The sequence below is a fragment of the Diabrotica virgifera genome, chromosome 4, assembly GCF_917563875.1.
Source record: "Diabrotica virgifera virgifera chromosome 4, PGI_DIABVI_V3a".
NCBI lineage: Eukaryota > Metazoa > Arthropoda > Insecta > Coleoptera > Chrysomelidae > Diabrotica > Diabrotica virgifera.
Window position 1 is genome coordinate 241,583,902 of NC_065446.1, and position 23,393 is coordinate 241,607,294.

Sequence of the window (23,393 nt, forward strand, 5' to 3'; positions counted from 1 at the left end):
TTAATAATCAGAAATTGTTCTATGGTACATTGAAACAGCTAAGACAAAAGAAAACACATAGATTAAGAAACATAAAAGATAAAGAAGGAAATATAGTAACTACAGAAAGAGAAATAATGCAAAGATGGAAGCAGTACTTTGAAGAACTAACGGAATGGAAACAATATGAACATGAAAGAGAGGAAGACATGATCGAAAATACAGAGGAAATGCAACAAATAACAAAAGAAGAAATTGCAGAAGCCATTGACAAAATAAAATTGGGAAAATCTCCAGGCCAAGATGAAATCACAGCTGAAATGTTAAAGTACATGAGTGAAAATTCAAAAGAAAAATTCCGAGAACTACTTAATGAAATAATCACAGCAAAGGAAATACCATCTGATTGGAAAACAGATATAATAGTACCACTGTTTAAGAAAGGAGACGCAAGAAATTGCGAAAATTATAGGGGTATTACATTGACAAGCGTTCCTGCCAAAATATTCAATAGAATATTGAAAAAAGGCTAAGGGAAAAACTAGAAATAAAATTAGAAGAATCCCAGCATGGCTTCAGAAAAGGAAGGAGTACCCAAGATCTGATATTCATATTGTGACAAATAGGAGAAAAACTATTGATGAAAGGCAAAGAGATACATATATGCTTTATTGATCTGAAAAAAGCTTTTGATATAATAAGAAGGGAAGATATATGAAAATGTTTAAAGAAAAATGGAATAGAAAAGGATATGATAGAAATAATTAAAGCCTTGTATAAAAATAATAAAATAAAAATAAGGACTCACAATCAAGAATCTGATGAATTCCAGGCAAAGATAGGACTAAAACAAGGCTGCGTACTAAGTCCATTACTTTTCTCAATGGTACTAGATGACGCAATAAAGCAATGTAAGGAGAAATCTAAAGACATGATATTGGGAAAATGGAAAATGAACAATGTACAAATACAAGAATTATTATTTGTAGATGATATGGTATTGTTAGCTGACACGGAAGAGAAACTGCAACAAATAATAAACACTTATATAAAAGAACTAAGAAAAATGAACATGGAAATAAACACCGATAAAAGTAAAACAACGGTTATGGCAACTCCAAAAAAAGTGATAAAAATTAAGGTAGAAGGACAAGTGTTGGAACAAGTAAACAGCTACAACTACTTAGGTACAATTATTGAAGAGGATGGTAAAATAGACAAAGAAATAAACAATAAAATAGGAAAAGCAGGGACAATTTATAATACATTAAGAAATACGTTCTTTGGAAAGAAAGAGGTACCCAAAGAAGTCAAAACACAAGTGTACCAAAAAGTGGTTCGACCATCAATCGTCTATGGGAGTGAGTCGTGGACGCTAACAAAGAACAACAAAAGAAAAATCAAAGCTACAGACATGAGATTCTTGAGAAAAATAGAAGGGGTCACACGAAGAGACAAAATAAGAAACGACACAATAACTCAAGCTCTAAAGATAAAACCCATAGAGACAATTATAGGGGAACGACAGTTACGATGGTTGGGCCACATCCACAGACTAAACGACACAAGAATAACAAAAAAAGTATATGAAGTCAGAGTACAAGGGAAAAATAAAGTAGGTCGCCCAAGATTGAGATGGGAAGAATAAGTTAGACAAGAAGCAGAGAAGAGAGGACTGCAATGGAGTATGGCAAAACAATTAGCTCAAAATAGAACAGCATGGAAAAGAAGTATCAAAGAAGCACCACAAGATTAAAAGATATGGACAGAAAGATGGGTCAAATAAGTAATTTATATTCATTAAAATTGTATTGTTAAAATAAAAGTATTGTATGATTATTAAAATGTAGATATTGAACTAGTTGTAAACAGCCTAACACCGAAAGGTACGAATGGGCTTAACTGATTAAATAAAAATAAAATATTATTTAATTACATATACAAGAATATATTGATTTATAGCATGTATCAATATCTTCATTCGATGTATCCTATGATACAATATATCGATGGATAATTTGTTTTACCATCCCTGTTGGGACGTGATTTGGGAATTCCCAGCATGTAAAAGTCCGTACATGTTCGCTAAATTACTTTCGACTCGGCTAAATTGGTTTAGACTAGGCACTAGGCCATACTAGGTCGATGAAAGAACGATATTGTAAAAGCTGCAGGAACTAACTGGAAAATCGCAGCCAAGGACAGACGGAAATGGAAAGATTTTGGGAAGGCCTATGTCCAAAGTTGGATAGAAATGGGCTAAAGAAGAAGAAGAAGAAGAAATAAGAAGGCCATACTAGTTTATCCTGAAGTGTGAATCTTTATTATATCAGGAGAAACTAGTTTGGCCTAGGACAAACTGGTTTAGCCTACGCGCGATATGACAAACTAGTTTGGCCTAGGCCATACTAGAGTATCCTAACGCGCTTAGGACAAACTAGTTTGGCCTAGGCCAAACTAGTTTGTCCTGAATCGGGTTTGGCCGGTAACAGATAAGAACAGGTCTAAGACCTAATATAATAAAAGAAAGAAGTTTTTAATCAAATTGTAAATTACCACAGCCGAAATCTTTGCATTAAAAAAAACCTTGTATATGAATACATACTAAAAAAGAAAAAATACTTCTTGTAGTAAAATACTTCTTTGCTTTTTGTAATTTAAAAAATTCTCGTTCTTTTTCATACGACATAGTATTCGAATAAAAATATCGACTATAATTGATTGATTATCGATTTCAGAGGCCACCCTGTATACAACAGCCTCGTGATACTTTATTTTTAATTGAACCAACACCTAATTGCCAAGCTCGCCAACAATAAGATACCCGTTGCACAACGAGCGGCATAAAAAATCGTTTTGGCATACGAACAATAACATTAAAAGTCGACGAAATGCCGCGTCATCCTTTCAAATGGTGCACTCCAACCCGTTCTCCTAATTATAGGAAGTGGGCCATCGGTAATTCTTCTCTCATTGCATTATTTTATATTACTATGTTATTAAAACAATTAGAGATGGCAATTATCAAAAAATAGATGCTAATTATTATAAAATTTTTAAAAATAATCAGGATAAATTAGTGGGTTTTTTTCTTGAAAGTGTAGAAGTTGTTTTAATGTTTTGATTAAGTCAGTGGTTAGTAATTTAGTTGTTTTCCTTGTGGATGAATCAAAATTGACGTCTAATTAGAACACAAAGGTTGTTGAGATTTAATTGGAAATAGACGAAACCGACTACACGAACAGATTACAATTTTTTTTAGTATATTGGAATTTATCTACGAAAACAGTTGTTTCTGCTCAATTGTCGAGCTTGTTCTAAATATTCTGGTAACTAATTAAATTAGACCTGGTTTATACACTCGACAGACAAAAATATTGCATATTTTGAAATTAACGTCTGAAATAAAATTTTTTGTGCTGCCCCCAGTGTCATATAAATAGGATTTCTTTTCTGAATGCGATGTTTTATTGTATCATATCTGTGGTGTTATGGCATAAGTTGATATGTCCAAAAAATCGTGTTTTTTTTTCAATAATTGATATGTACTCTAAAAAGGATGTTTAACAAGATGGCATAAGAAGATATGTGCCTACGTAAAAAATGAAGGTGTTATATGCAGTGGCTTAAGTTATAAAATAAAATTAATAAAAGTTTAAGTAGCCAGAACATGATAATATGTTACATAACAAGTGAGAGTAAAATGAATAATTTGTAAATATTGATACTAAATGAGTTTTATCTTTTATACTGTTTTTTACTTACTATGTACAGGGTTATTCACTATATTTTGACCCCTCTGTAAACAGCTTTATTTACAGAATTGGAAAAAAATGTAAAATACAAAAGTTATTCGATTTTTAAAATATGATGTTTTGACATATATATCGTACTAGTAATGTCATTCATTTGGGCGTGATGACGTAATCGACTATTTTTTTAAATGGGAATAGGGGTCGAGTGCTAGCTCATTTGAAAGGTTATTTAATTCCCTATTCAATAATATAAATATTAACATGATTAATTATACAGCGTGTCCAAAAAATTTTTTTTAATTAAATTAATTGACACAAAAAGAAAAATGTATGTAATTTATTAAATTCAAAATACTTACATTCTACTGCTGTCAGAAAACAGAAATAAATGTTTATTAAACAAATAAACATTACTTTTCACTTAAATTCAATGTTCAATCTGCCACCCATCTGCCTCTTGGCAGTTTGAACATTGAATTTAAGCAAAAATCAATCTTTATTTGTGCAATAAACTTTTATTTCTGTTTTCTAACAGCAGTAAAATGTATTTTAAACCAAATAAATTACATACATTCTTCTTTTTGTGTCAATTAATTTAATTAAAAAAAACATTTTTGGACACCCTGTATAAATAATTATCTTAATAAAAAAAAAGACTAAGTTTTCACTCTAATGGCATACAGCATATCCCACCAGAATGAAAACAATGGGAACCTTCTCTGGTTACACCTCCGAGGCTTCTACAATTTGCAAGCCATACGGATGCTGAGACTAAGGAAGATGAGGGAATTCTACAATTTACAATTCACGTCCCATCTGCTCAGCGCGGTAAAGTTCCAACGAGACTGGTTCCCTTCATACTCCACACAGAGTAAATGTAAATAAAAAATGAATAACCATTTTCAATTTCGTTGCAAAACGAAAATACAGCCGAACCATATTCCAGTCCAATCAGAGAGTGCTGCAAGCACCTCTACCGGTTTCGAAACTTATTAGTCTCTCATCAGGAGGCACATATGCTGCTCTCCCTGATCCAGCCAAAACAAACCCCAGCGTGCAGTCCCGAATTGCAACGAACGAAATGGCATAGATGCCCTAGCGGCAACTGCTAGCAAAAGACTAAGTTTTCACTCTAATGGCATACAGCATATCCCACCAGAATGAAAACAATGGGAACCTTCTCTGGTTACAAATTAAAATTTCGTTCGTTGCAATTCGGGACTGCACGCTGGGGTTTGTTTTGGTTGGATCAGGGAGAGCAGCATATGTGCCTCCTGATGAGAGGCTAATAAGTTTCGAAACCGGTAGAGGTGCTTGCAGCACTCTCTGATTGGACTGGAATATGGTTCGGCTGTATTTTCGTTTTGCAACGAAATTGAAAATGGTTATTCATTTTTTAATTATCTTAATGTTTATATTACTGAATAGATAATTGAATTACCTTTCAAATGAGCTAGCACACGACCCCTATTCTCATTTAAAAAAATAGTCGATTACGTCATCACGCCCAGATAGATGACGTCACCAGTATGTTGTATATGTCAAAAAATCATATATTAAAAATCGAATAACTTTTGTATTTTACATTTTTTTCTAATTGTGTAAATAAAGGAGTTTACAGGGGGGTCAAAATATAGTGAATAACCAACCCTGTACCTACAATACATATTTGTTTTCTTAAGTTTGCAAATAATTTTGTGATTGTTATCAATCTCCTTATTTTGATATGTCCTACCAAAATTTAAAAAAAGATGGGAAAGATTGATATGTTTTCCCCCTCCGATTTTCCCCCTCCTATGTAATAAATTGTATTTGAGGTGGGGGAGAAAGAAGTCGGTAAATTAGCAGTTTTTTTTACGTTTTTCGTCAATATTTCTAAAACTACACTTTAGCGTAAATAATGTTCTATACAAAAATTTCCTACATAAAATTTAAAACAAAAAAGGTCCGATACATAATTGGTATAAAATCAACGGTTCCAGAGTTACGGAGGGTGAAATGTGGAGGCTTTCGATACTTTTTATATTTTTTGGGCAATTGATGATGATTTTGGGTGGTGAGGTTGACGTTTCTTCAAGGGCTTATCACTAACATACCATCGGCCACTGAAATAGCAAATTTGATTTATAAAACACAATCCTGTTAAAGAAAATCAGTAGGAAATTGCCCAAAAAATATAAAAAGTATCGAAAACCTCCACTTTTCACCCTCCGTAACTCTAGAACTGTTGATTTTATAACAATTATGTACACGACCTTTTTTGTTTTAAACTTTATGTAGAACATTTTTGTATAGAACATTGTTTGCGCTAAAGCATAATTTTAGAAATATTGACGAGAAACGTAAAAAAACTACTAATTTACCGAGTTCTCCCCCACCTACCCCCCCCCCCCCCAAACCGGAAGTTCAAAATGGTTTAACTTTTTACTGAACAATATGTGGACCATATAGAACAATTTGGTGTTGGAGGAAAACTTCTACTTTGGATGTTTAGGTTAGGCCTTTTTTTGGACCAATTATACTATACTACCTCAGTAACTTTGAAACCGTTTATTTTAGAAGGATTATGTATAGGGCCTTTTTTATTTCAAATTTAATGTAGAACATTTTTGTATAGAAGGTTGTTTATGCTAAATCGTATAGTTTTAGAAATATTTACGAAAAACGTAAAAAACTACGAATTTACCGATTTCTCCCCCCTCTCCCCCCCCCCAGACCCGACGCTCAAAATGGTGTGACTTTTTTCTGAACATTATGTGGATCATATAGAACAATTTGGTGTTGGAGGATAACTTTCACTTTGGATGTCTGGGTTTGGGTCTAGTTATACCATACTATTATTGTTCTCAAAACTTTTCATAAATAAAAATATTTTACAGTCTTGGATACACAACTTTTAAAAATAATTGCAAGTATTCATTTCAATTATTATTCTTTCTGTCCGTCTGTTTTTTAATTTAGCAAATACTAAATTTATTCCTTTGGTACTTTTCCGACCTAAAAAATCCCAATGGTAGTTCTCACACTCTAATAAATTATTTTATAGAGATAAACCATTAAAATAGATAAAATATATGTATGGTGAATTGTGTATTTCTCATGCTTTACTAATAAAATTATCAAGAGAGTGTGAAAAATTACCATTATAATTTAGTGCCGTTATTTTTATTATCTAAAGCGTTCGCGTTTTGTATGTTTATGAATATTTAGTGATGTTTGGAGCAGACTTGTAGGTATGTAATTTATTGTTGATCCGTACTACAACGGACTATGTTGAAATAAACATTTTTCAAACGTGGAAATATAAAATTTTATGTCTTATATTTTGTTTCTTTCTTATCTCAATTACATTTTCTGCTTGTTATGTCGCTGTTATAGTAGATGGTACCTACTTAAAAATAATTAAAAAATTAAATGGTTATGGGTCATTCCATTTCAAATCACAATCAGCAAAAAAAATTTTGGACGTCCGATTTGTCTGAAAATTGGTACCTATATAGCTTCTGCGGGACGTAAAAATATGATATTTAAGGTCAAAAATCTTCTTCTTTTTTTCTCAAAATGTTATTTTATGCGATTTTACAGTGATTTGGTGTTTATTTATACAAATTTGCATTTTCTATCGTGAAGTATCAATGGAAAACATAATATTTTAATAGAAGGGACTCAAAAATGTCATTATATGGCATTATAACAAGTTACTTTGATTCAAAACAAGCTTTTGATCAAATTTTTTAGTGTAGAAAACGTTAAAATACCGTTTTTTACATTTTTGTCCATTCCCAAAATACATCATAATCGATTTGGCTGAAAATTTGCCCACAGATAGACAAAACATAGGACTTTAAGTGGTGAGAATGATTTGAATTATATTACAATACCAAAAAAGTTACATGCAATATTATAGTCAAAAATATAGGCGTCTACTGTAAGTAAAATTAACTCGAAAATATTGACCTCACGACAAAAATTGTTAAAAAGAAATTGTAATAATTGTAAATACGATTTATTTGGAACAATTTCAGTTCCTACCATTTTTGTCGAAAAGTTAAAAATGTCGGAGATATTGAGCAAAACAGGTTCTCCTTTAAATCAAGATGGCGGCTAACGTAACGGAGGAATTCATTCGTGATTTTAAATTTAGGCTACTATTGACTCCCCTAAAGATCAGAAGAATAAAATTTTGGGCAGCTCGGCATTCAAGGTCAAATGCTATCCTGACTGGACTAATATATACTTTTGAGTCTGATATTACTGCATGTAACTTTTTTGGTATTGTAATATAATTCAAATCCTTCTAACCACTTAAAGTCCTATCTTTTGGCTATCTGTGGGCAAATTTTTAGCCAAATCGATGATGATGTATTTTGGGAATGGAGGAAAATGTAAAAAATGGAGGGAATGGAGGAAAATGTTAACGTTTTTTACACTATAAAATTTGATCAAAAACTTGTTTTTATTCAAAATAACTTGTTATAATGCCATATAATGACATTTTTGAGTCCTTTCTATTAAAATATTATGTTTTTCATTGATACTTTACGACAGAAAATGCAAATTTGTTTAAATAAACACCAAATCACTGTAAAATCGCATAAAATAACATTTTGAGAAAAAAAGAAGAAGATTTTTTTGACCTTAAATATCTTATTTTTACGTCCCGCAGAAGCTATATACCAATTTTCAGACAAATCGGAGATCCAAAATTTTTTGCCTGAGTTATTTGACATGGAATGAATTATTAATTTTTTATTTACATATGTTTACTCTGATGGGTGAGTACGAAGGGAACCATTCTCGTTGGAACTTTACCGCGTTAAGCAGATGGGACGTGAATTATAAATTGTAAAATTCCCTCATCTTCCTTAGTCTCAGCATCTGTATGGCTTGCAAATTTTAGAAGCCTCGGAGGTGTAACCAGAGAAGGTTCCCATTGTTTTCAATCTGGTAGGATGTAGAGCAACATTTTTGGTGTTTTTTTTTATGTGCTATCAGATTGAAAACTTAGTCTTTTGCTAGCAGTTGCCGCTAGGGCATCCATGCCATTTCGTTCGTTGCAATTCGTAACTGCACGCCGGGGTTTGTCCTGGGTGGGTCAAAGAGAACAGCATATGTGCCTCCTGATGAGAGACTAATAAGTTTCGAAACCGGTAGAGGTGCTTGCTGCACTCTCTGATTGAACTGGAATGATGATGCGGCTGTAGTTTCGTGTTGCAACGAAATTGAAATGGTTATTCATTTTTTATAAAAAATTAAAATAAAAAATCCCAGTAGTTGGCTGTATACGATAGTTTAAAAAAACTTACAAAGAAGTAAAAAATTACGTACCTACTTATGTAAAATGGTACATGTTTAAAATTATCCAAGTGGATTAAAAAATTCCCGAACGTTTTCGATCTTATCAGACCATCATCAGTGAAAAATTCTACTCGTAGTTGAAACTAGCCCACTTTCTTGTTCATGAAAACGTTAGTGTTACATGCAGTGGCGGCCCGTGAGGTAGTGCCATAGAGCCATGGCACTACCTTGCTAACTATGCAGAAACATATATTTTATCTTCAAAACTTTTTAATTCCTGTTAATTTTTATGTGTGTATTTCTTTTGATCTTCATAAATTATATAAAATATGGCAACTATGGGCGTAATACAATCCCTGCCGACAGCGGAGTATATTCGACAGGAGAATCTCCTTCGTGCCAAAGTCAGTACTGCCACGACTAAAGACAGAAAGATTTTACGAGCATTCTATGTAAGTGACGGAGAAAGAGCTATATTGGACTATTAGTATACCTTAAAATGAGAATCTCTGTGCCGGGCACGAGGTTGAGTTTCTTTACGTGCTGGTTTGTCACTTTTATTATGTATATTTTCTGTTAAAAAGTTTTTGTATTTATAATTAAACTGTGGTGAGTGCATCATGATCGTGGGTGTAGTATAAGTATAAATAATATTTTGATTATTTCTTAAGTTTAATTTATAAATTGACAATGAAGATTAGTATCTTAAAACTTTTTTTAAGAAATTAAAATTTTTTAAAATATTTTTTTTTAAATATTTTATAAAAACTACAAATGTGATAAGGTTTTGTGGAGCTTTCGAGTTAGCTTTAAGAGGTCACGACGAAAAAAAAAAATTCAGAAAATAGAGGCATATTTTTAAGGAGCTGGTCAATTTTAGCGCCGAATTAGACAACGACTTAAAAGGTTCATATTATTCTAAGTACCAGATCTTTCAAAGGTCTGCCTTCTCCGGACATTTAGTTGCTTCTAATTTATTTATGTCGGAGAATCTTTCTGCTTATAAGCACCAGTTCTCCGAATCATTTCTTAATGAAACATGGAGACAATTTTAATTTTTAAGCAAAACTCGATTTAAAACTGAATTAGAAGTAGGTACTGCATATTAGCGAGACGAATTAAGTACTACCTCTGGAGCTGTTTCGCTATCGGTTTTATTGTAGAGAGAAGGCTTAAAAAGCACATTTAAAGAAACTATTAAACTTTTAAGTATTTTAGTTACCATCCCTATATCAACAACAAGCAGAACGCTGTTTTTCGATGTTAAAACATAGTGCTTTAGGTATGCTATCTGCAGAAAAGCATTGTGTAAATTATATTGATAATTTTAATAATAAAGTCATTGAAAACTTTGCAACCAAAAAATAGAAGAATGAACTTCATATATCGTAAACTTTAAAAGTGGCATTACAAAAATTTGTGCATGTGTGTGAATAATGAAATAGTATTATTTTTATAAATTGGTAAATAGAGACTAAATCGTAATAACAAACGTCAAGCACTATCAGCAGTAAATGCTGGTGGTAGGTTTTTATTATTAGGATTAGGATTTTATTATTAATTAATTTACGGAACTGTTTTGATCAATGTTGGACAATTGCTTGGCACCTCAGATCAATAAACATAAGATACATAAGATAAAAGTATCCGCGCATATATTTTTTTAGTTTTTGTTGTAAGTAGGTATACCTTTTTTGACAATATCGTGAATCCGTCACTAAAAATTTTGGCGGTTGTCCGAGTTCTGGCACTACCTTCTTAAAGTGGTACGAGCCGCCACTGGTTACATGATTGCGATTGCGACTAAGGCTACGGCTCCACGGGCTGGAAATTGACGCTAGCAGTAGCCGCAAAACGAACTTAAGGTTCCGCAGAACGGAATAGGAATAGCCGAACTGTACCGACTACAGGACTTGTGCGTAGTCGGTTCAGTTCGGCTATTCCTATTCCGTTCCGTGGAACCTTAAGTTCGTTTTGCGGCTACTGCTAGCGTCAATTTCCAGCCCGTGGAGCCGTAGCCTAAGATTTGAAACGAGACTAGTTTGATGTTATAATATTAACTTACAGGGCAACATGGCTGTCCCTGCTCGAAAAATTGAGTACTTATAGCTATGAGTGATACAGACTGACTGATTCAGTGAGCCATAAAGCGATAAAAACGATTTTCATTGAAATTTTGTCATAACTTTTTAAATACCCTGTATATCACAAAATAACTTTGTATTCTTATAACGAGGAAGTAAAGCGGTTTTCAATTTAAAAATGTAGGTATAACTAATTTTAAAATGTGAAGCTTACAGGCTTACAGCTACCTCCTAGTTTTGTAAGAACTTTTTTCGGGTAGAATTTTTTTCTTAGTCTACATTTTATGATCTTTGCAGACCTTTGTCGACATCCGTTATTACAAGAATAAATTATAAGATATAATAAATGATCCTAATTTTATAGACGCTGAAGAGATTGCTATAGAGGTAGGTAGGTAATACTATAGCCTATAGCGCTACCGCCGGAACTTGATTCTTTAACAGATGAAGATGAAAGGATGATATCGGTTCGAGAGTCACAATATCGAGAACACGTAGCATCTCAAAGCTCTTACCCTCAATTCTAATCTATAATCTATAAGGTCTTTGTAGCAAAGAATTGTTTTCATTTTTATAAACGCATTTTTTGCTATTTATTCCTGGTCCATATTTCTGCTATTTGATCATTTTTCTCTGAAATCCAGGTTTTTATCAACCCTTTCTATCGGTAGGTACGTTTCCCAAAAGTATGCTTGTTTGTATGTTTGTTTTCTTCATGTAGGTATTTGGCATTTTTTATGTTCATTTTTAGTTCATATTCTTCACAGAAACTGTTTGTCTTGTTTAGTAGATAGTACCTACCTAATTGGAGTTGTTCAGCAGAGCTTGCCGTAATCACGGTGTCATCTGCATATCATATCTTATGTTGTTAATAGATCTTCCGTTAATTATTATTCCTTCACACCTAGGTAGGTTCAGTGTTGCCAATCGCATTTCTCTAGATTATCCGATGATCGCTCGAAAAATATCCAATTTGTCACGAAAAGGTACGCTAGGTTAAACATTTTTCTGTTATTAAAATCAATGTTGCCAATGTTATTCTTTTAGTCCCCTTAACAACCATCAAATAACAAAATCCGTTGTTCGTACGCCAATCAGTTGATTGTTATCAATTATTATTATGATAATTAACATAATTGATTGATTAATTAATTATCAATTAACGTAACAATTATTAACATAATTGATTAATTAATCAATTAATCTCATAATTGTAATCAATTATGTTTTCAGCAACCCAATCAAAGTTAACATTAACAGTAATTAAATATTTGATAATGATTAGTTGATTCCATTTCTGATTAGCGGTCGAACAACCGGCCCTTCATTTAGCGTTCAAATTTTAAAAAATATTTATTAGTTTTCTCAGGATTCGAAAAAAATGAATACGTTTAAAGATTATTGGTCCGAAATTTTGCGCCTACGCTCTTTTAACAACTAAAGATTTATTACAACTAAAACAATAGAAATGTATTTGACAATCTTGTAGTTATTAAGGTATCAAAGTTATTATCCATAATACCCGTGGTGCGTTCAACGTTAATATAATAATAATATTTATTTAGGAATAACAATAAAGATTTACAAAAAATAAAAAGCATAATGAGTACTACCTAAATAAACATAAATAACTCACTGAAGTTGAGCTACCTTGTATATATATTATTAATATACCTACATACAAAAGTAGCACCCCTTGTGCGTGAGACTTAAAAATATAATATATTAACTTACAATATAAACAAAAACAAAAAATATTTAACAATTGTATAAATGTATACAGTTATATGGGAATTTATAAAAATACTAAAAACTCGTAACATTAAATAAGAAAAAAATAAAAATATACTAATTTTACTATATGTAATTTGTGATATAAATGTGTCCATCAATTCAAGGAATGTTGCAGTTGATAATAAAAATCTCTATAGATGTAAACTTTATTTTCGATATTTATTTCATACTTAAGTTTATTTATTAGAATTGTCCATTAATAAGTTCTTCGCAAAATTTTGTTGATTTGCTCCCAATCCATTGTTTAATTTCATATTTATACCTATGTTTTTTATAATTTTTAAATTGTTTTAAATTATCCGGTAGTAAATTGTACAATTTGGGCCCTATGTAACCAACATACCTATCTTTGGAGGATGGATTTATTACATTTTGGTAGAATTGCATTATGTTTTATATAGATATCTAGTTTGATGGGCATGACTGTTAAAATTTAATATTATCTTTTTTTTATGTATATGTATAAGGGCTTTATAGCAGAATAATTTACGTACAGTTAAAAATTTACTTTCGTTATATAACAGCTCACTAGAATATCTTAAATTTTTCCCGTATATAATTCTAATTATCCATTTCTGAATAATATTTATAGAATGTAAGTAATTATTGCGTATTCCACCCCATCCTAAAAGACCATATATGTGAGTTGAGATTGTATAAGTGCATAATAAATAATTCGTAAATGAGTTATTCCTAAAAATTGTTTTAAAAATTTAAATCTTGATAAGAGTCCTCTTAATTTATTTACTATATTATTTGCTTGGGTGTTCCATCGTAAATGCTTAGCAATTATTATACCTAGATATTTAATTTCGTATGTATGTGGAATTTCATTTTTTGCATCAATTTTTAACGGGCCAAGATTTGGAAGGTTATTAACATATGATGTAAATGGCATATATTTTGTTTTTTCTACATTTAAGGTAAGTTTATTAAACTGAAACCACTTTTGAATTGTAGCAAAATCTGTTTCAGCTTTTTGTTTTAAGTTATTCCATGTATTTGCATCATAGAAAATAGCTGTGTCATCTGCAAAACTTATTATCTTACCTGTGATATTCAGTCTAAATAGATCATTAATATAAATATTGAAGAGAATTGGCCCCAAGACTGTTCCCTGTGGTACTCCGTAAGATATAATTCTTCCTTTACCGATTTCTCCATCTATAGAAACATGTTGTTGTCTATTTAGCAGATAACTTTCTAGGATGTTATATGCAAGTCCTCTTATACCATATTTTTGAAGTTTATTCAGCAGTATTTTATGTGAAACCGTATCAAATGCCTTTGCTAAATCGACAAATATACAAAGAGATGGTTTTGCATTATCAAGAGCTTTGTAGATGTTAGCTGTTAGAGTACAGATTGCATCTTCCAGATAGTATATTAAATTTTTTAAAAAAATTTGTAAGTCTTATTTTAATTATTTTTTCAAATATTTTGCCTATATTTGAGATCAGTGTTATAGGCCTATAATTTTGACAATATATTTCTTCGCCAGATTTGAATAGTGGTTTAATAGTTCCAATTTTTAATACATCTGGAAAAATGCCTAAATTAAGACATGAATTTATTATGTATGTTAAGGGATTTGAAATCTGTTTTGTTATTTCTTTTAAAGTTTCAGATCTAATATTGTCGTGCCCTGGTGACTTTTTATTTTTTAAAGATTTTATAATTTCTTCAATTTCATTTTCAGTTGTTTGAGACAGGTACATACTATTTTTTATTTCCAGTATGTTTTCTCGAAATTCAGTTGGTTCAGGGATCATTTCATAATGCCCGACTAAATACTTTTTATAGGCAAAAAATTTAAAGAATTTATTTTTGAGTTCATTAGTAGATATCAAGTTATTACTAGTTTCAAATAAGTAGATTTTTCTACAACCACTGTTCCAAATGCATTTTTCTGCACAATTTTATGTTAACAAACTTAATTTTTTCTCACAGAATAATTGACAGTAGTGTGCAGAAAAGTGACGTTTCTGTGCCGTAAAGTTCTTTTCTACATAGTACCTTACCCACCTTAACGTTTTTTATTAACCATTTATCCATTATAAAAAAGTATTTTCACAAACCAAAACTTATTTCAACAGACGAGACGTTTACTTAAGCACTGCACTACATAAAATGAAAATAAAACAAAATCGTGCGTGAATTAGCTTTCATAAGTTTAAAGACTAAAAACTAAAAACTCATAAATAACATCGGACGGCAGACGGTTTTTGAAATTTGAATTGGATTAGTATGCCTTAAGTGGATGCACTTGTGCATTTAAATTCTAAACAAAAGAATCGGCACATGTCCCTTTTTTCAAAAGATGAAAAGTATCGGATGTCACTAACATTCATCCAGTACCTATAGGCTATTAATTTATAAAAATTTGGGTGGAACCAAACAAAATTAATGTGTTGTTGGTGTTGGGAATATATGGATGAGAAAGTTTTAGTCGATGGTAGATACACTGAAAAATATCCGCAAATATCCGATTTATTTAAAGATACGAAGAAGATACGACAACTCTCAAAAAGGTACGCAAATCGGATAATTATCCGCCGATTGGCAGCACTGGGTAGGTTGCAAGCACTGGCGGATCCAGGGGGATGTCACGGGGGTCATGACCCCCCCCATAATTGTAAACCCACGTATACTAGGGTTGGTAAGACTAAGTGACCTTGCCTCAGAGAAAGGAAATTAAATCACCCTTAAGACCCATGACCCCCCCCCCCCCCAAACAACATTTCTGGATCCGCCACTGGTTGCAAGTTGCAAATCCTACCCTTGTACACAAATGAAATAATAGCATTTTTGAAAAATATGTAACTTTCTTCATAGGTACTGGTTGGGTGGTAGATTAGGTATATTTTGACATTCGTTTTCAGCATCATTCCCAGAGCCGTGCGGTACATCTTTTCAATATGATGCAAGTCTTCGAAATGCCGCCACTTAAATATTATTGAAACTTAACTTTTATTTTTATAAGGGGGTAGACGCAAAACTTTTGCGCCTAAGGGGGTCTAAGAGAATCCAATGCTAAATGCATTCATTTTTTTCGAATCCTGAGAAAACTAATTAATATTTTTGAAATGCAGAAAGATTACATTATTACCGAGGGCCGAAAGTCTCTTAGAATAAACAAAAAGTTTTTTTAATGAAATAGTTGAAATTAAAAATCACACTAAATTTTTTTTTTTTCACCTCTGTAACTTTCGGCCCTCGGTAATACTGTAAATCTTTCCTTCAGCGTTTAAATTTTTCGAAAACACGTAGATATTAGTTTTCTCAGGATTCGAAAAAACGAATCCATTTAAATAGCATTAGACCAAGATTTTACGCCTACCCCTTAAATGAAACTACACAAAATGAACGAAAACTTTTATTTTAAAAACAAAACATAAATTAAATTAAATGAAGTATGTACATGTACCCTTCTGACTCAGATTGTTGTAGTCTAGTGGGGATATAGATAGGTGTAGCAGCTAGTGACAACTCTATTGAAATAAGTGCTCATTTTTTTAGTTTTGTTTGTCTTATGGAGCTTCGTAAATTGCTTAGCTTCAACAATTTCGTAAATAGTTTTTAATAATTTTTAATTGTGAAAAACTTCTTTCTTCACTAACTACCGAGACAGCGAGTGTTGTGTTAATATCTAAAATTCTTAGTGATAGGTAAGTACAACTACTACATTGAGATTCGGGTATAAAGAAATTATCAGATTCCTTTGCATTTTCTATTGAAAGTATTGAATGAAGATTCTTACAATATTTTTTATCATCCATTTCCTTCAATTTGAAAATATCATATAAAAATTTAAAATCTTTATTATGAGTTTCTAGGAGCGAAAATCGATCAATCAAAGAATTCACGGCAATGTCTAAAATATAGATGAACAAAAGAGCTCATCCACAGATTTTTCGTAGTCAAATAAACGCTTTTTTCTCCTGGCTCGAATTTCATTTTTACCTGGAAATTCGGAACTTAGATATAGATATTAAGATTTTCTCCAATTTCATTAAATTTTTATTTGGTCATTAGCCATATTGCCTGTAACTTTTCATTTTTTCTATAGTTTCTGACATTTTTACACAATCTGACAATTTTGTTTTGATTTTATCTACTGATTATGCCGCCCCCCTTGTGATGCCGCCTGATGCGACTGTCTCGCCGCATCATAGCACGGCACGGCCCTGATCATTCCATCATTCAAAAACATGAAGAGAATTTCGTTTCACTCAAGAGTAAATTATTAAAGATACCCATTGCTGAAATTAGACCAAAAAATAACAAGAACGCCCAATTTTTATTTTTTATTACACGTTATAAACCTTCTGCTTTTTAAAAAGAATAAGTACCTAAGTATTGTATTGCTATTTGTCTTGTGAAATCTCCAATGACTCCCAAATTAAAAATAGACAAGAAAGGAAGAATTTACTATCTAGTGATATTTTCAGTAGCTTCAAGCTTTTGGAAATTTTTTCGTTTTGAAATAAGGCATGTAGGTAAATTTTTATAAAATAAATAAGAGACTTACTGCTTTGTGATTCGACGGAACACGAATCTGACAACGGATGAGGGTTCATAACAAGGCTAGGTTGAACCAAGCCTCTGTGATGCATTGGTAACTGGTGCATTGCCAGTCCCCCGGTCTCTGACATCACCATACGAACAGCACTTTTTCAAACGCTCCACAAAAACTCACGAATTCGTCTTTTATGCGTTTAGAATCGCTACGCGCTCTCGAAAAACATCACCCACGGCAGTCAAATTCAGACTGAGCTCGAATTCGGTCGACAATCGGCTCGGTTCGGTTCTATCGCTAAACTAGAAGTGATCCCCTCCACTCCCGGCCACGCCTATCGCGTTTGCGTACTGGGGACGATGATTGGCCGCTGTGGTGATGGCCCAGTACAAAATGGTTGGCGAATAATCAATACTCGGCTGGAGGGCCGGCCCCCTTTGTGCTTGAATTTTCCCAGCCTTCTTTGTCGCTTGTGCTTGGTTTGTGTGAATTTAACCTTGTTGTATGACGAGTCGGTGGATTCTTAGATTGGGAATAGTCTTGTTTGGTTTCAATTTCGAAATTTGTAGCAGAGCTATCTATTTTAAATTGGGTTTTATTTGTTCATTACTTATTAACAGAGCCATTCTGTTTGATCAGAACAATCATCAGCAATTATTTTATCAGTTGTTTCTCTTAGATATATTTTTTTATTAAAACCTTTGTTAGACAAATCCTATAATAATATCTAGGTAGGTACACTTACTATCTATTATCTTTAGCTTTACTTAAATTATTAATGGACAACAAAGAAATGGAAATGTATCTATGTAGGTATCCAGAAACTAGTTTTATAAATATCTGGTTAGATAACTTATTTCCTAGATTGGACTAAGTACCTACTATACCTAATAAGTTAATACGTACTTACAAAAAATCGAAACAAGAAGAGAAGCAGAAACAGTGGCGGACCTAGACATTTGCCTTGGGAAGAAAATATTTTTTGGGGAGGAACTTCCAATGAAAGCCCAAATTAAAGACATAAAAAAGATAAACCCAAACTACTTACATAAATAACTAAAGACATAAATAATAACTTACCTACTTATACCTATGCATTAAGTTCGCTTAATTTTCTTAACTAGCGGGATATTAGGTATTATATACCATTAGGTAGGTATGTAAAAAAACTTTACAACCATCTCCCTCTACAACTTAAATCTGCAACATCTTTCCCCAAGTTTCGTAAAATGACTAAAGCCTATTTATCTGAAAGACCATATTATCTATTCAATAGCAGAATTTCTTAACCTTCTTCTTTGAGTGCCTCTCCTATCGGAGATTATATATCGCACCTTGAAAACAAAAGTGACATTATCCCAAAATCTAGATATTTCAGTATGACCGTTTAAAGTTTGTCGAACAGTTCTGTAATGGATGTTGAACTAAAATAACCGAATTAAATACTATAATTAATGTTATTTAATAGTTTGATTAAAGTACAGTCGGTTTCTACCGAAGAAGGCAAGTTAATAATGTAACTACTAATTTAGAAAAAAATCTTTAAAAAAAATTCCGTATAGTGCCACTTTTGTTTTACACAAAAGTTCTGATTATTAGAATAAAAAGTCAAGTTAATATTTACCTTATGATAAAAAAAAGAGAAAAATAAAACGAAATTGTGTCATATTAAAAAGAAAAATCGTTTATTTGGTAAAAGTAAACAAACTATTAATAATACTTAATGAAATTTAACATTTTTTCAAACTTAAAATAATTAAAAAACTTAATATTATCCAAACATACTTTGATAATAGGATTTGTAATAATTGGGAATTAAGCCCGCATCGATAAGACTTCTTACATCATCTTTCTTTCTCTGTGATATATCCAATTTACGCTGATACAGAGGTTTGATTTCTGAAGGACGACTATTTCTATTGGTTCTTTTATTTAAGTCAAACTCTTTAAAATCATCAAAGTAAGATGTTTTGTAGCTTATTTTTATCTCTTCATGTACGTTTTTCTCAACTTTGCTGACTTTTAAATCAAACAGTTTTACAACTTGGCCATCTACGCTCTTATTCAGCCTCGGAACCGGTAATTGTTTTATATCCAAGAAATCGCCATAGCTCATTTCATTTACAGCGAAAGGTGTCCCTTTTTTTGCGCTTTTTTTCTGGGCATTTCAGGCGACAACTTAATCCACAAGAACTTTTTATAGTTTTAGCTGGGGACACTTTTTTTGATCTAGAACTCGAAACATATTCTTGTCCAGAGTCTTTTAAAGACTTAGCAGTTTTGGCATATCGTTCATTTTTTTTTGTTTCCAAGGTTTGTCAATCCTATTTCCAACAGCGGATGGAATATCCTCCACGACATTATTATTTGCAATCCGAACATTTTCATTATAATCTGTTATAGTTAGCAACTCATCACCAATGTCGTTAGCTATAACATGTTCATTAAAATCCTCGTTAAAAGAATTTGAATTATTTTCATTTATAATTGTCGTCAAATCACCACTATTTTTGCTTACTACTTCTTCATGTATGATTATTTCGTTCTCATTAGAAAGTTCTGATTTTTTTCATCTACGTAAGCTACACATTTAGTGAAACAATGTGAGGAAGAACTTGAAGAACATGTAGAAGATCTTGTAGAACAGGAGGACGAGCTGGAAGAAGATGAAGATCTGGAAGTACCTAGATGAAGAGTTAGATTTGCGGCATCTTTTTTTTGGGGTGCGTAGGTTCTGTCTGGTGTAAAAGTCACCACTGTCATCACTGGATAAGTTTTCGTTGTTAATAGAACAGAGATCGTACTGGATGTTTGTAAATGGTTGGATTTAGTTTCTGTAAAAACTAAACTTCGGCATTTTTCTTCCATTTTTTCAGGTACTGGATTTTGACTACCCCGATTTTGAGCTACTATTTGTAATATTCTTCTACTTCTACTGTGTGAATTGTCCATGATTATAACCCCTTAAACAAAAAAAGTCTATGCAGTTAGCAATATTTTGATGGTGTATATAACATTAAAATTATGTACTTTTTCAAGAAATAATCACAGTTATTTTTATGTTACATTATTAGGTATAAAACTACTACACACGAGAAACTGCAAATGTCTTTTATTTATTAAAATACAGCATGATTATCCTATCATTTTTACTACAAGACTGACATTAAATTAAATTTGACATATTTATTGAGTTACAAAAAACAGTATAATCGCATTCCACTTTTTAGAAAAAATGGCACTTAACGAAAAATGCTATTATTTAATTCGTTGATATAAGAACTTAGTTATTTAGGTTATTCAAAAACCGACACTATACTTAAAATGTCAGTTTTCCATTCATTAACTAGGCAGAATAACTGTACATAATTTACGTGAAAACCGGCACTAAAGAAAAAATGTCACTTTTTTACTTACCACGACATACTTTTCCCTCAACAATCCGCCGAAAAGTGATAGAGTGCCACTTTTTAAATTACCACTTAAACAAAACACCTAAAAGTCAAAAGTGACACTAGCGACTTGTAGGAGAAACTATGTGAGCTATTAGAACAGAAGTCTCTGCAATAGGAGCGTTTAGTCAAAAGTAATGCAAATGTCGCTATAACTAAAAATTGATGTTTTCAGTATAGTGCCACTTTTGTTTTCAAGGTGCGATATCATTAGGGCGATTCTAATTTTATTTACTGCTGTTTTGAACAATTCGTTAGTGGTACAGCCAAACCACTCTCTCAAATTTCTCATCCAGGACATTCTTCTACGGCCTGGATTTCTTCGTCCTTGGATTTTTCCTTGCATTATATTTTGTAGGAATGTGTACTTTTGTCCCTCATCAGGTGGCCTAAGTATTCAAGTTTTCTGTTTTTTATATTCAGTAGAACTTCTGGTTCGTTATTTATTCTATGCGTACCTATTACTTCTTCATTTGTAATTTTATCCACCCAACTTATTCTTAGTATACGGCGGTAGCACCACATCTCAAAGCTTTCAAGATTTTTAATATTCCTCTGTTTAAGAGTCCATGACTCAACACCGTAGAGCAAAGTATTGAATACATAATATAGCATTTTAACAGTCTAGTTCGTATATAGATGAATACTAATATCACGATTACAAAATAATTTTTTCATTTCTATAAAAGTAGACCTGGCAATTTCAATACGTCTTTTTATCTGGTGATTTTGGTCACCTGTTTCATTGATAAGGTTTCCCAAGTATTTGTATTCGTTTACTTTTTCAAGTTGGGTACCGTTTATTGTGATACTAGTGTCATTTATTGGATTCTTACTGAAGGTCATATATTTGGTTTTTTTGACGTTCATCCTTATGCCGTAGTTATTACATATCTCATTCATACTTTCAACTAGATGTTGTAGATCTTCCGCTGTTTTTGCCATTATCACAGTATCGTCAGCATATCGAATGTTATTGATAACTTCTCCATTGCCTATTATCCCTTCGTTTGCATATGAGAAAGCTTCTTGGCATATTTGTTCGCTGTAGATATTAAACAAGAGCGGTGACAATATACAACCCTGTCGTACCCCTCTATACGTATTTCTATTTCGTCCGATGTTTGGTCTTCTATTTTTATATTAGTTCGCTGATTCCAGTACAGATTTAATATTATTTGTATGTCTCTTTTGTCAATGTTCTTATACTCTCCAGGATTTCTTTGAGTTTACTGTGGCGTACTTTGTCAAAGGTCTTTTCAAAGTCTATAAAGCAGGCGTGTACCTCTTGGTTAACATCTAGGCATCTCTGTGTTAGAAGTTAGAACGTTTAAGGCAAAGAGAGCATCCCTTGTACCTAATCCTTTTCTGAATCCCATCTGTGTATCGTTAATATCGATGTCTAGTTTTTGATAGATTCGGTTGTGGATGACTCTAAGAAATATTTTAAGCAGGTGACTCATCAAGGAGATTGTTCGATGATCTGAACATTGCATTGCCTTAGTTTTCTTCGGTATGGTGACAAACGTAGACAGCAACCATTCTTGCGGTATTATACCAGTACTGTATATTGTATTGAATATACTTATATGCAATATATATGATTACGGATTTATCATTCAAAAGCTTCAGCAGTTCTGTAGGGATTTCATCAGGTCCGTTTGCTTTTCCATTTTTAGCGTTTCTTATTGCGTATTCTACTTCTTCTTTCAATATGTCTGGCCTAGTTGCATTGATTATCTGAGTTAAGTTGTTTCTATTGTCTTCAAATCATTCATTGAGGTATTCTGTCCATCTTTTTATTTTATTCTCTATAGATCTACAATAAGATTTCCATCTTTGCTTCCTGTTATCTCTTTTACTTTTTTGTGCATATTGAACGCATCGTACTTTTTCTCATAGGTTTCCATTTCTTCACACTGTTCTTTAATCCACGCCTCTTTGGCTTCTTTTATTCTCTTTATTATATGTTTGTTTATTTCTTTGTATTTGTCTAGGTAATTCTTCATCTTTCTTCTTTGTTCCATCAAGTCTAGTATGTCCTGTGTCATCCACCCCTTGTTCTTTGTTGTCGTTTTTGTCAGATGTGTATTTATGTACTTTAATTTTTGGTTAACGTTATCTGTATCGTTTGTTGTTGCACTGAACTGAGGTTTTCATTTATTTCTTCTCCTGTTTTTTGTCGTATATTTTTGTTTCTAAGTTTACTTGACAGTTTCTAAGTTTACGTGAGATACCTACTGACAACCATCCAGGGCCCCCGTAAGAACTACTGGCGCCTGTGTGCAAAAAATGATTTTGGCGCCCCTTAAGGCATTTTGATAATTTTTTTTATTTATTTTTTTTTTTGAAGGTAGGTAGGTAGGTAGCAAAATAGGAACAAATAACACCATAACAAATCTTAATCAAATAAAGTTTAAGGGGCTTTATTGAATCAATTCTGCTGGACCATCTTGTCACACATAGAGGGTTTAGACTTAACCTGAGAACATTTTTGCTCACCTCACAACAT

General features: G+C 32.2%; 1 protein-coding gene across 2 annotated transcripts in view; it reads right to left on the reverse strand.

Annotated features, from left to right (window-relative positions):
• Positions 1-17,677, reverse strand: part of LOC114327447 (insulin gene enhancer protein ISL-1) — a 206,368-nt gene extending 188,691 nt beyond the window's left edge. For both annotated transcript variants that reach the window (XM_028276081.2, XM_028276074.2), the window contains exon 1: positions 17,442-17,677. In XM_028276081.2, the coding sequence (XP_028131882.1) occupies positions 17,442-17,571 (130 nt within the window). In that variant the 5' untranslated portion in view covers positions 17,572-17,677. The remainder of the gene's footprint in view (positions 1-17,441) is intronic.
• Between the last annotated feature and the right edge of the window lie 5,716 nt (positions 17,678-23,393).